Source organism: Plectropomus leopardus, chromosome 12, assembly GCF_008729295.1.
Source record: "Plectropomus leopardus isolate mb chromosome 12, YSFRI_Pleo_2.0, whole genome shotgun sequence".
NCBI lineage: Eukaryota > Metazoa > Chordata > Actinopteri > Perciformes > Serranidae > Plectropomus > Plectropomus leopardus.
The window spans coordinates 17415812-17432154 of NC_056474.1; the positions used below are offsets into that span (position 1 = coordinate 17415812).

A 16343-nucleotide genomic window follows, 5' to 3' on the forward strand; every position below is an offset into this window, starting at 1 on the left:
ATTTAGTAGAGGTAATCCATACATCCTAAAGATAATCCAGGATAATCCCACTTTTAGTCTCCCCACAGTGTCACAGTTACAAAAATAAGGCATTGTGGAAGACACCGAAGACATGCAAGGCAGTTACATTTTAATACAGAAAATTCCATTAAAATTGTGCATAATAAAATAAAGCTTTAACGTCAGATAATACTTCATTCATCAATATTGCAAAGAGGGTCAGTGTGCTTTTTGGTCTATGAATTTTCCTTTCAGAACAACAAATGGAAAAAGAAAACAAATGGTTACTTGATGAAAAATCTTCCATTTTCGGTGCAGCATCTCCTGACACACCTTGCAGAAAAACCTCTGACTACCACACAGTCATGGATTTCTGTACATCATAGACCTTGTTTAAGTCTAAAATAATGTCAGAATATGGTTTCAAAACCATTGCAATGTTAGTTATAACAATAAATTTAGTCTTCAATCTTTGCTTCTCTCACTTGCTATACTAATTTAGTTTTAGCACCCATGCATTGAACTTTTTTTTTCCCTAGGAAAACTTCAAGTTTCAGAAAATGAAAAAACAATTATTTTTTCATCTTTGTTTTCTTGGTATTTTATTTTATTTTTTGGATAAGAGAAAAAGGAAATTACGTGGCATTTCTAATCTGTATACTCCATTTCTGACCCCCAAAACAAAAAATGGATTGTTTTTCATTTTTCATTGTTGGATTTTGAAATGAAAATCAAATAACTGTTTTTTGTTCTCTCATTTCTGTCTCTGTGAGGAACATTTAAAGACCAAAAAATACACTGACCAAAGAGACACTTCTTGCTTATGGATGCAATACATCGCAGAATGTAGTGTTGCAATAAATGTCAGTTGCAGCATTTAAACAACTATTTCAGCTGAACACAAACATTGATCTTAGCCCTTTGTTCCACATTATTCATCGTCAATATAATACAAGCTGCATAATAGCTCAACCTGAACCTCTGACCCTTCTCTCCCCTCTCAAACTTGCTTTTGATTTAGTGTAATGAGGCATGTAAACCCACACCTGAACCACACAGATACGACTCCTTACAGCTAAAGACCCTGGCCCCTGCACATAATACGTATAACATAGGAGACATACAAACATGGAATCTAAGATGCACATATTGTGATAACAATGAGGAGATTATTCCAGGAGTGGACCAGGAGACTCCAGAGGCACCATGGGATTGCCATGGGGCAGATAATGAGAAAAGGGGGTAGGGGTAAAGGGGCAGGTGGTGAATAAAGAGCAGTGGGGGGATGGAGGGGATAATCCACTGCTGTGTGCCCTTCCCTGCTCAAAAGACCTGTCTGTTCCGCTCCCAGTTTTAACAGAGATGGGAGAGATGAGTAGGGCGGGGGGCGGACTAACAAGGGGATCATGACAACTGGAGAAAGTTGGTATTTTAGTGAACAGCGCAAACCCTCACAGTTCATAGTCTGCTTGTAAAAGACTTAATTGAAACTGAAACCGCCTATTGTGAGTTCCTCATTATTAGTAAATTCTGTGCACAATAGTTTGGAGACAGTTATGCAGCATTTTTTGTCAGGCCTGGTGCACTGTTTCAACCTGAAAACTGAGGCAAGTACAAACACACCCAATACATGGCAGACTGATTTCCATGCTCCAAATTATAGGTCTGAGTAATAAAGCCAAGCTTACCCCTGCACTGTGGGGGAAAACAAATCACAGACTGAACATTAATAGACAAACAACTGGGTAAAAGCCCACAAAACATTGTGAGCGACACTGCCAGCAGTATCAACACAGCCTGAGAAAATAAAAAAGGATGCTTATGGCTTTAGTATAGTGTTGAAACATATTTGGAGTGGAGGTGAGGATAGCTTCAGGTTGCAATCTAATCAAACCAAAATGTTTTTCTTCATAAAATGTGAAGTAAATAAAATGGAAAAGACGATGCTTGCATATGATCATCTCAAACACTTTAACTTCATTTTGCAGCATTGTGTGTATGAGGCTGCACGACATGTTTCCTTTTATTGACAAACAGTGTCCAACGTGGAACCTGTGCAACCTCTCTTCTAAGAGAAGAGAGTGGAGTGCAGTGAGAAACATTGGAAGAGCTGTAGGTGAATTAAATAATTGACAACGTAGGACAATTAGTGTAATAAAGGTTATAAACTGAACATATTTACGGACACCCTGCAGCTCTTTAGAATCAACTACAAAACAACTTTCTTTGGCTTTTAAACGGCTGTTTGTAAAACTGAGCATTCTGATCACCGGTGGTGTAAAAATGAATGAAAATTTAAAGGGAACGTGCTATTGATCAATCTAGATGATCTGTTCTGGTGTGAGTGGCTGAGTGTTGGCGATATCTGCTGTAGATCTGCTGTGTGCTTTTTCTCCAATGTAACAGAACTAGATGACACTTGACTTGTGGTGTTCAAAGTACAAAAAAAGCATGTCTCTTTCAATAAATTATGACCCAGTTACCCACAGTCCTTGTTGTGAGCAGTTTCATGTAGGAACTATTTTCTCTACCAAACTCCTACCAAAAGAATCACTACACAGAAGAAAGCATGAATTTACAGATAGCTCAGCTACCACCACTGAATTAACGTTACAGCTCAGCCAAAGAGGATGCCATTAATATGAACATCTCATACACGAGCCTCTCAACCATGAGCAGATGCACTTACTTCAGTATAAAAGCATAGTTACTATGTAAAACTGCTCACAACACGGTCTGCAGATTTTCATCAGTTAACGGGTTGTGATCTCTGGAAAGAAACATTGCTGCTGAGTTTTTCCAAATGTGTTTTTGGTGCTTTGAGCACCACAAGCTGAGCGCCATCCAGTTCCATTACATTGGAGAGACAATCACTACGGCTAATATCTCCAAAACTCTGACACTTACAACAAAACAATCGAGACTGATCAATAACACTACAGGTAAGAGAAAAATTATCTATTTTTGATTTCAGGTCAACTGTCCCTTTAATACAACAGTCAGTCAATGTCACTTACTGACAAGCTCCAGCTATTATTGAAGTTCTATAATTATTTGAAAGAAAAAATCCCACAATGAAGCACTTGTCAAGCCACCTGATGTGGATTCAGCTAAGAGATAAAAGAGGCCATACAACAGAGCCACTCAGACCAACAGTCATGAATGATCTCCAGGACCACCAGGTGGCAGTGGAGGATAGTATCAAACATTTACAGAAGGCAGTCAGTCCTCCATGGTGACGCCAGTTAGTCCACGATGACAACAGTACTAAAGCCTGAAGGCACAGGAGTGAAACTGGGAGTGTAGAAACCAGCGTTTGGAAGAACGCGTTCGTTTACATGCATGTGTGTAGTACCAATCTGAACAATAAATAGAAGAAGAGATGTCATCTTGTGAATATATAAAATATTAAGAATAAAGTAGTTGCACTTCTTAGTGTCAGCGGATACTGCTGGACACATTTTACAGATGTCACTCTCTATCGATCTATCTTCATTAGTTCCGGTGGTGGGGGTGTAGTGTACAAAGTGCACAGGTGCATAGAGAATGAATGTAAAAACTTGGCAAATTGTAAGTGCACCCAAACATCATGCCTTCATTTTTCTGACTGAACATCTATCTGTCCATTAATATCTTGACATAAACTGACAGAATTTTAAAGAAAGCTCTTTACTCAAATACATCCTAGGTCCCTGTCTTGACATGTTTACCCTTTAATTGCAATAAAGAAAAGATATGTTTTGGTTACTGAGAGCTGATAATCGGCTACCAACCCCTCTTTACATACTCTCCAGCCTACCGCTCCCCTCTCGCCTTGTTGTTTTCAGTGTGGCAGAGGCACCATCACTTCAACATAGTTATTAGGGAAGTGTCCTGATCTGCCGCGAATGGATCCCTCATACCAGTTCTCATCGATCCGACTGATCAAGGTGATGATTTCACCCTCCTGGAAGCCCAGCTCTCCGTCGTTCTCTGGCTCAAAGTCGTACAGGGCTTTACAGCACGGCTCAGCTGCAGCGAGAGACACAGGAAGTAGAAAAACAAAAGGATGGAGAGAGAACAAATACTGTCAGTTTGTAAAAGGAAGATTTGATGATTTCCCCTCAGTAAGATTAATACAGCCTTTGTCACAAGTGTGTTTTCCAATAGGATTCTGGAAAAGAACAAGTTAAAACAGAAGATCTTTACCAGTTAGTATCACTGTGGCAAGAAAGTATCCTTCTGAAGCTCAAGATCAAAATCAATGTACTCACATGTTACACCACTTAAAAAGGAAAGCTCACCCGAAGGTCAAAAATACTTGGTTTTCCTCTTTACCCGTTGTGCTATTGATCAGTCTAGATTGTCTTGGTGTGAGTTACCGATTGTTGGAGATATCGGACGAAGAGATTCTTCTTCTTTCCAATATATAGGAACTAGATAGCACTCGGCTTGTGGTGCTCAAAATGCCAAAAAAAAAAAACATTTGAAAAACTCAACAACATCTTGACAACATATCACAGTGCAGAAGCAAGCATGCATCTACTGCTAGCTTATCTAGCTCACCTGAGCTAGTTATAAAGCTCAGCCGAGAAGGAAGCTGTTAATACTGTTGCAAACACAAGCCTCTCGTCCAAAAGCAGTTGCATGCTTCCTTGTATGCATTGATATGGTTAGTGGGTTTAGCTCAGAAAAAAGAAAATAGTTCCTTCATGAACTGCTCAGAACAAGGCCTGTATTATCTTGAATAACCAGGTCATGATTTCCTGCAAAGAGACATTGCTATTGAGTTTTTCAAATGAGCGCCACAAGCCAAATGCCACATAGTAGCATTATATTGAAGAGAGGGCAGACATCTCTATGACTGATATCTCCAACACCCTGTAACACACATCAAAACAAGCTAGATCAATTAACAGCACCAAAGGAAAGAGAAAATATCTATTTTTTATTTTGGGATGAACTGTCCCTTTAAATTATTTATTGAAGCCATAATGTCGCTGTTTAAGTTTTAGGCCCAGGACATTTATTTTCTCCTGTATGACAGAAGAGGACAATAAATCTGTAAAGTTAACGGTGTTACATGCTGTGATTTTTCTTGAGGTTCAGAAGCTTCATCAGTTCGTGAACAAGCAAGTATGCAAATACATACAATTCAGCAAAACCATGACTGCAGGACTTTTGTTAAAATTTTAGATTGGGGTTGGTAACTTCGATTAACACCACCACCACGGTCAATGATCACTTAAACAAAGTTGTAACTTGGTTTGCTGAAATTTGTATATATCTGCAGCTTTGGTCAGACAGAGTTATATTCTCACTCTAAAAAGCCCTGTCTTGTAGTGGGAACCTGACAGACTGGACATAGTGGACCCAACAAACACCATTCAACAATGTTAGTGAAATGCTTAAACATCCCAAAGACATGCATACACCCCTCTGCCACACGGCTGTGCACCAGAGTGAGTGAAAGTAGTGAAACTTTCTAGCTCTGTGTACATGACACATTATCTTCATCTGTCTCACTCACGCGGTCTGTTCTTGATGGAGGTTCTTTGGAAGGATGGACCTGGATATTGCACTGGGGGTGCTTAATGTTGCAGAGGGAAAGACACATCAGTCTTGAGAAAGAGACTGCCTTACACACATACCATTTTAAGAAAAGGTGTTGCACATATACACATACAGATCAGTTTTTCCGTTTCTGGAAAACTTGATACTGGTCGACGTGTCTGGGAAAATTTCCACAGACAAACAGGATAAATTTCAGTCAAATATTATCGGTATTTACTGATCCTAAAAACAACAGATAGGCAGGCTATCTGAGTGTCTAACGTTGCAAAATGTGAAGCCCAGTTGGATGCTGGCTTAGTATGACCGCAGCCAATTAAATGTCGGACTTTGACAAATTTCCCTGTTTAAAAAAACGGTTATTACCACGTGACGGAAACCTGGACACAGACGCTTAAGCACACTTTCACAAAATATACGAAAGTAAGTTTACCAGCAGAGTAGGCTGGAGGCGATGTTGCAGCTGGTGAGTATCCTCCATTAGAGTGTTCTACATCTCCATAGTCATAGGATGGTCTGGGTTTGGGTTGGTATTCACGCCTTGGACGAGATTGAGCTTCGGTCACCCTGTATACAATAAGAATAAAAAAACCTCTCTGAGCCCACAAGTAGGAGTTGTAACCAATACACATATAGGCTGGTTTAACAAAGAGATTTTCTTGTGGGTTATAATCCAGTTACAACAACTAAACAACCAAATTATTAAATGGAAAACCAATCTACTTTATTTTATTTATCCAAAAGTGAAATAGATATTTTATTTCTGTAATGGGAAAAAAATTATATCAAATTCATAGCCAAAGATAATGATTAAAATCCATCTTCTTTAGTAAAAAACAAGTGATTTGTGCTTAGCATTAGCTCTCCCTCAACATTCGTTACTTGCAATCAGATGGAGGAAAAAAAAAATCTGGCACTGCTGAATCATTCCTTGTCACGAGCCAGAGGACACAGCCTCAACATACAAAAGGCATGCCATACTCCACAAATAGTCACAGCTCTGACCTTTTTCTCAGTTTGTCAGAGAGATCCTCGAGGACCTGCGCGGCCTGTCTGTGGTACTGCAGCAGAGACTCCACAAAAGAAGACAGCTGACTCACCTGCTCCACCTACATGCACACAAAATCTATTTCAGAGCAAGACAAAACACAGAAACAGCAGTGGTCCTTCAGAGCATTCCTAACTGGTTAACCATTTGTACTCCCATCTCTCATAATTCCTGTTTGTTTATCAGTACATCTGTGTTGTTTGTCACAATAACACCACAGAAAAAAAATCTCATAATGGCAGGCATGAAAAGGGTAAATAACAAGAATAACAGGTCTGACAAGCTCACACTACTGCAAGTCACTGTGGAAAAAAACAAAGACATGTCACCTGAGATGTACTGTTCTTGAAAATGTAACATGGCTTGCTAGCTGAGAAGCTATGAGCAGAAAGCAAAAGGCATTTCTAATTCAAGTAGAAACAGAGATAATAGTTACAAAACATTTTGACCTTTTCTTACTAGTTCCTTAGAGGATAAAATTAATTTACTGCATTAATGCACCATTACAGAATAAGCCAGTTCAACTCTATCCGTTTCAGCCTTAAATGCTTTAAATCAAATCGCAGTAACTGTATCAGACTGCATTAAATGTATTTCTCCTGTCACTTTACAAAAAAAATGAAGCTGTTAGACTAGCATCTCAAAGAATTGGCACAGAGGAGATGGTTTGGCAACCATGAGATTTTCCTTGCACCCCCGAATATTTAATATCCATTCTCTGCCAAAATTAACGTGTATTGCAGGGTTTTTTTAATGGAAGAAAACCTCCTAAAAATTGTAAAGAAGTTGGCGCTATTGCTAATGGCAGTAAATGGCTATGCCTCTGTGTTTTTTTTACACCGGTGTCTTACATTCGATGACGCAAACATGCTGGAAAACAGGCTAGTAAACAGTAGAAAGCAGCATGGAGGCCAGAGAAAATGTTTTTGTGGATACTTCTTTCCATCTGTTCCTTATTCAGTCTCTCTATCAAACTCAGTCCTGGCTAATTTGGAATGAGTGAGTGCTGCTTGAATGGAGATGGATGGCAAATGTGAATTTGTCATGTCATTACATCACACCAGAATAGGGGCAAAAACTGAACATGTCGACGTGGGTGTCATATTTCCATTACTGCTGAACAGAGACAGTACATGCCTGTGAATACTGCAAAGTCACTTATCCCAGGAATGATTGTCGATTGTAACTCTTCCACTAACGATAATGCCAGATGTTATTGGGTATAAGTGGGTCTTTTTGTCCAGATGGAAAGTGGCTTAAGACATAATTTTCAATACATTTTGGCTCGTCAAAAAATAAAAATTAATAAAAAATAGACAGCATTATAAAACCATGCCAGGTGAACTCTACTAATCTATCAAAACCATCCATTAAGGTGATGCACCACTTCCACTGGCACAGATTCAGTCAGATGGCTTATTTATTACTTTAATCCTATTACAGATGATAATATCTATAATGGTGTTTGCTCACTTTTGGCCATGTTGACATTACTTGGCCGTCCTTATTGGCAACAAGATTAATGGAAAAACTAAACAACTGATGCCAGATCAACCAGGAATTAAAAGAAGAGTCATAGCAGCGTTTTATAAACAAGTCCAGTAGGTCTTGAGGTTCAATCTGCAATACACTGTGAATCAAGTTTAGTCTACAGGTGACTCACATCTGTTTCCAGCAGGTTGTGCATGGAGCTTTCAGCCATCTCTTTGGACTCGTGGAACTTCTCCAGGGCCTGCCTGATCTCTTCATTTTGGATTTTACCTTGACGTTTCTTTTTATAATCATAGTCGAGACGGCGGCCCTCCAACTTCTTCAGGTGGTGCTGAGGGGGTCAAAGAGTTGAGATTGGGAAGATGAGCTTACACAGATGATATTCTATAACTATCCAAGTATTTTCACTTCTTTATGATAGTTTGGAGAAACCTACTTGACTTAAGCATTTGCGTGCAATTTCATTGTTATGCACCATGAATACTTTTTCTCATACTAAGACTGCAGAGCTTATCAGTCAATGCCTGGCCTGTATGTGCAGAAGCATGCTACTTCTTTGATTCTACCTGAATGTCTCTGATGTCCTTCTCAGCGACTGCCTGCAGCGGGTCAATAAAGTTCTGCTTCACATCAATATCCAGACAGTCTTTGACCTCGGCCATCCTCTTCATTGACTCCCCGAAGTCCATTAGAGCGCCACCTGCACACAAAAATACCAGAATTAGGGAGTGTGGGGCATGGAAATATCTCTTCCACCCTTTAACCTCTAAGTGCCTCTACTGTTCTTACCAAAATTAGTGTCCTCGCCCATATCTCGTCCATACTTAGTCATGCACTCGCCCAGGAGGCCCTCAGGCTGGGGGTAGCCCGGACTCTTGACCTGCCCCCGGATTTTGGACACAGTGTTGAGCATGGTAAGCTTAGCTCTCGTTGCTGGGTTGGGCTGGAGGTACTCTGAGGTTTTATTGATGACTTCCATCACTGCTTTGCTGGTAATATCTGCTTTCTTGTGGTACAGGTGAGAGACAGAGGGTGTGAGAGAGAGAGAAATACAATTTATATGTGTGTGCACATGCTGAGCAGTATGCCTCTGAGAGTGTTTAAGTGAACAAGGAAAACTTGAGTGACATCATTTACCTTTCAGTAAAACAAAAACCATATTGTTATGCTATATTCTTAGTAGGGATGCACGATAATATTGGCACGTCATTGGTATCTGCAGATATGGGCTTTAAAATGAAATTGGAATCTGCTGATATCAGAAACCAATAACGTGTGTGTGTGTGTGTGTGTGTGTGTGTGTGTGTGTGTGTGTCAGTATACAAGCAGCACTGGGGGAGAATTGATTTACTGACGGAAGTATGTGCGGCGACATGCCCCCTTTCAGCTGGTTGCTATTGGAACTTCTTCCACTTGACCCATTATGTCACATACCAAAAGAGTTAGCAGGTCGCAAACAGGTTGCATGTGGAACGGTGAAAACATGGATCACTTTTTCACGTTTTACCTTCCTCTCGACTTGTTTTCTTCTATTACTTTTTACTCTTGTTTTGTTCCGTATTTCTTCTACAAATTTATGCCGTTTGACTTCCAGGTCAAAGCCCATCGTGCAGACTATGGAGCATGCGTACAACGCCTAAGCCAGTTTCAGTCTGGTTGAAAGAGTAAATCAACATCCTGGATTATCTAGATGTATTAGTCCAACTTTGAGAACTTAGATTTGATATGATTTCATATCAAATCTAACTTGTTAACTCGACTTTTGAGTGTATTTTAAAAGTCCAGTTTTATTCAGCCTAACGCACTATTATATAATTATAAATAGATATAAATATATATATATAAAAGTACAAAATATATATATATATATATATATATATATATATATATATATATATGTACAAAACATCAATCCTAAGTTGAAGTAGTTTTCCTATTTTGCACAATGAGCAAATATTACATAGATTGAAAATTGTTTTTTATGTCTCCATCTACTGGTGGGCCATCATCAATATAATTTATCGGCCAAATGAGTTGTTTTTATATCGGACATCGGCAAAAAATCCAATATCTTGCATCCCTAATTCTTCGTTTAGATATTTTCTTAAAATGTATGTATGTTACCCTCTCGAGGTCCCTGAAGTCTTCATCCAGTTTGGTTCCCTCTGCACCTCCAACCTTCTCACTCACCATCTGTGAACAGAGCATCAGAATATTGAAGGCAACTGATGGATATCTCAAGCATTCTCCAATTTTTTGCTCCGTAACCAGCTTGAGTATTTAAATGATGAATGCCTTTATTGTCATTGCATGTCCACATACAACGAGATTTATTCAAACCTGGTTATAAAGAGAATAGGATGTTAAAATTCAATTGCTTGAATTTTAATTGTTCAGGATTGGTTATTTTGAGCATTGAAAAAACAAACGCTGCATTAAGTGGAATCGTTAGAAGAACCATATAAAATATTTTTAGTTTGTTAATTTCATTGATTTGTGAAAATAAGATTAAAGGAACTGTTTGGATGCAGACATTTTTTCTTGCATTACACTGCAGGGCTGTTCAACCATCAGGCATATACATAGGATTGATTTTAATAACTTTGAAGTACTTGATGTGTGCATTGCGCAGCTGTAGTGTCCAGGTAAAGTATCAGATCAGGACTCAGTATCAACAAATATTTCAATATCAAGTGACTCGGATCAGGATCCGGAGCAAAAAAAACCTGATCGGGACATCCCTAAGAGAGTACATATAGAGGGAATAGAAGACATAGAAATTTTGTATTGATACTGCTGGAAATATTTTCAATTGTCTTCCACTTATGCATTTCAAAGTGGGAGATTAACTACAGAGCATATTTTCGGGAACAGAGGTTTGCTCAAGGGCACTTCAACAGTGTAAGAACCATCTGTTAAAGTGGCCTAGACCAGACCTCACCAGACTTCATAACCACACTACTGTCTGTTTCCAAACTTTAATAGATATTTAACAATTTCCACCATCCTCTTTTTTCCGGGTCTGGTTAAAACAGTTCTCAAATTCAAAGACATGCCCTTGTTTTCCGTCAGTAGAGGAAACTCCTCAAGTCTGCATGGGGGGGTGAATGCTGAACACTGGACTTTCCTCTCTAACTGAGAACCTCCATTCGTTCCATAAGGAAATCTACTGAAGGTTTCTCTTTTTTCCATCAGGTCAGCACACACATTGCAGTTTCCTACACGACAACCACATTCATGGATCCTTTTACTAAACACACACACCAACTTCATCTTGCTCTAAATTCATATCCTGGCTAACACATGGCGACATACGTTCTCCATTTCTCATCCAGAGCAACAAACTCTAAAATCCAGCACAGCTGGCTGGCATGCCAAACAGAGACTCATTGTGTGTGCGTCTTCTCATTTGGTTCTGCTCGGTGCAGCTGTCGGCACCACACTGCACAGAAAACTCTATGACCAGATGGATCAATCAGTCTCTCCAGTTTGTACAATACACCGGCTTAGTGAAGTTATTATCTATGAAAAACTGAGTGACTTGGAAAATGCCCAAAGCACTGGTTGCCAATTGATTCATGGGATATAATTTAGTCCCACATGTTACCTAATAATGATGTCTGATAAACAGCATTTTAATTGCAATTAATGAATCTCTTGGTGCCAGCTGTGAAAGCTTTGGCATGCACTTTCATGACATCCAAACACGAACACACTGGCTTCATAATAGCCAGCACATAATTTTCTTTCTCCTACATGACTTATAAAACTGCCCATCCCGGTCTGACTACGATATGTAATTTATCTGGTAATGCTGCATGACATGACAACTCAGATCAACTAGATCATCCACCACACACTGGACTAGTTATTAGGGGCACTACTGGAATATATATATATATATATATATATATATATATATATATATATATATATATATATATATATACACATATATATATATATATATATATATATATATATATATATATATATATATATATATATATATATATATATATATATATATATATATATATATATATATATATATATATATATATATATATATATATATACATATATATACACATATATATATATATACCGTGATCACGGACCAGCAAAAAGGTCCAGATTTAGAGAGAGATGAAAAAAAAAAGCAGAATGCCGCCCCACTCTGATATTCTCCTCCAAATTACTGTAGACTACTCATATACTAAACTACTAAATAAGCTACTGTTAGAAAAAAGTCAAAAAATAAACTGTTGATGACAAAGTTAAATTAAGCAGTTATGATAAAGTTAGACAAAGTACTGTTATAATAAAGTTAAAGACGTATTGTTATAACGAGATAAATCAAAGCAAAACCACTGAAGTCAGCTGATAGCAGAAAGTTAATCTGTTACAGTGGCGCTGTTAAATGTTAGGATTATTATTATATTAACTGTGAGCAGGAAACAAACAAGCAACTTTACAATATATATATTTGCAATATTTGTAAGGAACACTGATGCTCAAAAGTTGGAAAATGTGGCTAAGCAGTTGCAGTCTGGCGCCCTGCAGATAAAAAAAACACACACCACCACCACACCATCTCATAGGAAAAAGCAGTCTGGACGGGCAGGGAAACGTGTGTGATGTATCATGTTTGTGCCAGTGGCTTGAAAAAAATTGACAATTTAAACTTGATGGTTGTGATAAAGTAATTTCATTCAGCCCATGAGGAATAAGGTGCGTTACATCTGGTATAGTTGATATATCCCCAGGGTTTCCCCACACATTCATTTATTTGTGGCGGGCGGGCTGCCGCTATTAAAAACACCTGCCGCCACAAATAGATTTTAATAAATTATATATATATATATAAATATATATATATACCATATGGTTAATCATTGCATCACACTCTCAGAGCACTGAACGCACCGTTGTCACCAGCGTGTTGCTGTCACTGCAGAGCACCAGGCGCAGTGAAAGTGAACGTTAATAGTTCACTGCGATGGGTCTAAAAGTTTGTTTCTCCTGTCCTCATCCATCAACTGATCTGCTCTGAGCAGACCAACTAAAATTGCTGCCAAAGGATAAAAATAACTCGATGATTTTGCCTTTGCTGCATTCACTGACCCGCAAAAATGTCAAAATTGGAGAGATGGCACAGAATGATAAGTAAAAGGGAAACACCCATACAAGATGCAAAAAAAGCAAAAATTGTTGAAAGCTAAAAGACGCAGTCATTGGGGCATTTGGTATAGAGCAGTTAGTCTCATAGATAAATAACACAAAAGCAAAATACATAACATGATGTAGAATAAGATGAAACAGCAGGTGCAAAACCGTACACACCATGTGCACAATATTAGCTATATATTTGTTTGCTGAGAAACTTAGCCAATAATATGTTAATCATTAAATGACTCAAGTATATTTTTTATGGCAGTAAGACGTGGAGCTTGTTAGGCAACTAATTCTACAGAGCTGATTGTCCTCCCACACCCAGTTTTATTCCCTTTCATAGTCTGAATTGCCAGATACAACAGTTGTTGGCCAGGCCTGTGCTAACAGAGGACAGAGCGTTTACAGTTTAGGTGCTATATGTTAACAGATACACTGTATGTCCCAGTAGTTGAGGCTTTCCCACTGGGAGTTGGCCAGTATCACTGTACTGTGGGATTAGCAATCCACCAGCACTGCTTAAGTTTTGCAAAAGCTCACTCCTTGTTTATTATTGCTGTACTGTCAATGTACTTACGGGTAAATGGGAGTCTTAAAAACTGGAAGCTGGTTTGGGCAGAATATCCCACATAACTCAGATGCCATAACACACCCACTGAGACAGGAGGTATCACTTGCATATCACACAATGTTAGGCCAAAGCAAGGACCTTGTTGCAAGGCAGGTGTCATCAAAACATATGCTGCTGGTTTTGCAGGCCATGTCTTGCTGAGGTTCATATTTGTGGTAGCAGAATTAACTTTTAACTGCCTCGAGAGCCAACAGTTACATCTCTTTATTAAGAGGGACACGTGCCATTTTAAATTTGGAAGCACAGGACAAACATGGCTTAAAAAAACCCAAGAAGTTCATACTACTGTGAATGTCTGTGCACAATCTGGCAGTCAGACATTTCACTGACATAACATCAAATTACTTCCATTTGGATAAACTATCTCTTAGCTTTAAGATCCATCTGGCATCAGTGTTGACATTTGCTGTCAGTTTTACGTTTGTAGGTCTTTCACAGTGACAGTGCAAAAAGAAAATCAGAGTTGTATTCCAAAATGAGATGTTCAGCAAAGGACACAGTATCTCCAACATTAAAAACAGGAAAATGTAATTAATAGTTTCTGATGATAGTAACTCATATCTGTGCCTGTATGACATTATGTAACATTAATAGTAGATATGATTTGCTTTGCATTATGATCTTTCTTTATAAATTAGTCTAAAGAGCTGTGTAAATAACTAAGATCATTTAGATGAACAAAAACTGGAAAATGAAGGTCATGATATCACCCTCGACTTACAGGTGAGGGACGTCTTAATGTTGTAAACGCTTAAAGCTGAAAGATGACAGTATCACCACAACACATTGGCCAATTTGTCTTGAGAAGTCTTTTCATAACATTGTGTAATCCAACAAGTTAGAGATAGCAAACATGTTTGTTCAGTTTAGGGTATTAACACTTGAGTGATTAATGTATACCTCCTGTTTAAACAGCAAAACACAATGAAACCAAACACCAACCATCACATACAGTGACTCAAAATCACAGATGGAAGAACTATTTAGATCCTTTACTTCAGTAAAAGTACCAATACCACCCTGTAAAAATACTGTTATAAGTAAAAGTCCCGAATTGAAAATGTTTTAGTTAAAGTAAGCATAATCAGGAAAATGTACTTCAAGTATTAAAGCAATATCCAATGCAGAGAATTCTAAAGATAATGATAATGATAATTTAAAAAAAAAACTAAAAAAAAACAGAAAATAAAATTATTTACGAGACAACTCAAAATCATAAAAATAAAGAAAACCTCAAAGCCCTGTTGAAAAAAAAGAACTTCAATTTTCTTTAAAACAACTGATCAAACAACTAATTATTGCAGCTCTACTTGAATAAATTCTTGGTGATTAAATTAATAACAAAACATCATATTTTATGAACTCATGTTTTTTTATGCAAAATCTTAATTTGTAAAGTAACTAAAGCTTCCAGATAAATGTAGTGGGGAAAAAATCCCAAATTTTCCAAAGTGAAATGAAAAAAAAAAAAAAGTAAAGTACAAGTGCATACTAAAGCACAGTACTTTAGTAAATATACTTTGCTACATTCCACTACTGCTCAAAACAAAACAAAAAAAAACATCTTTTAAATGCCTGACTTTTATGTCAGTCATAAATATGGACAAATTAGCGTTAATCTTGTACTTAAACGTTACTGTAGTGAAAACCAAAGCTTACCATCTACAGTAGTTTGACAAAATCTGTAAAGTCAGTTAACGTTAACAAATGACAGCTGACAAACTTAATTTACCCAAAGATAAGTTAAAGTTCAGTGCTTCAGTGTTTAATGTTACAGTAAAAGCCTGCTTTGGAAACCCATGTAAAATAACGTTTACCAACTTTAACATTAGCGTCACTTGCGGTAACGTAAACTACCGTCAACTTGCTAGCGATAGCTAAATTACCGTAACGCTGAAGGTGAACGTTGACGTTACGTTACAATACATTTGTCATCGTTAAAGAGTGTTATAATAATAATATAGCGGCCCGTACACTGTTCAACAAGTTAACGCATTTCACATAGCTAGCGTTTAGCAAAGAAAGCATGTTTTATCGTTAACTACCCATTAACGATCCACTTTGGTAAAGCAGCTAACGTTAGCATAGAGCTAACGTATACTCTCAATGAAAGTAACGACAGTGTTAGCGAAGTTAGCTAGCGCTAGCTCAGCTACCGGCTAATGTTGTAAAGAGTCGCACTTTACCTGACTCGCTTTGTTAAATTGCTTCCTAAGTCCTGCGACCGACATCTTGCACCGTCAGTGTTGCCACTAGGACCTCGCTGGGGAAAATGTGTTTTTAAATAGTAGCTTTGTAGTTTGTAGTGTAGAGCGCAGTCCGCAGAAGCCGAGCAACACGTCTCCAAACTTTGCACCGTGGATGTAAAACTTGCTAGGCAACCACAATTTCCTGGCTCGGGCTTCATGTGGGAGGCTCCGTCCGTGGATAAAGTGGGTCAAACACTCA

At 38.2% G+C, this 16343-nt stretch overlaps 1 protein-coding gene across 2 annotated transcripts; it reads right to left on the reverse strand.

The window, feature by feature from the left end:
• Positions 1–1712: 1712 nt before the first annotated feature.
• LOC121951123 (endophilin-A2-like) lies at positions 1713–16277 on the reverse strand. Of its 2 annotated transcripts, XM_042497351.1 has the most exons (9): positions 16082–16277; positions 10214–10282; positions 8879–9095; positions 8656–8789; positions 8262–8420; positions 6556–6659; positions 5984–6117; positions 5510–5569; positions 1713–4011 (listed from the first exon to the last, which is right to left on the reverse strand). In XM_042497351.1, the coding sequence occupies exons 1-9, from the start codon at positions 16124–16126 to the stop codon at positions 3824–3826; spliced, it is 1110 nt and encodes a 369-aa protein (XP_042353285.1). In that variant the 5' UTR covers positions 16127–16277; the 3' UTR covers positions 1713–3823. The 2 variants fall into 2 exon arrangements, with proteins under 2 accessions (XP_042353285.1, XP_042353286.1); XM_042497352.1 differs by lacking the exon at positions 5510–5569.
• Positions 16278–16343: the final 66 nt, after the last annotated feature.

Excerpts from the sequence above, each read along its gene's own strand:
- LOC121951123 (XM_042497351.1), bottom strand. The coding sequence starts at position 16,126 with ATGTCGGTCGCAGGACTTAGGAAGCAATTTAACAAAGCGAGTCAG. Across the intron at positions 9,096-10,213 it reads ACTTCAGGGACCTCGAGAGG|AAAGCAGATATTACCAGCAA; the intron begins GTAACATACATA and ends CTGTACCACAAG. Across the intron at positions 6,118-6,555 it reads TCTGACAAACTGAGAAAAAG|GGTGACCGAAGCTCAATCTC; the intron begins GTCAGAGCTGTG and ends TATTGTATACAG.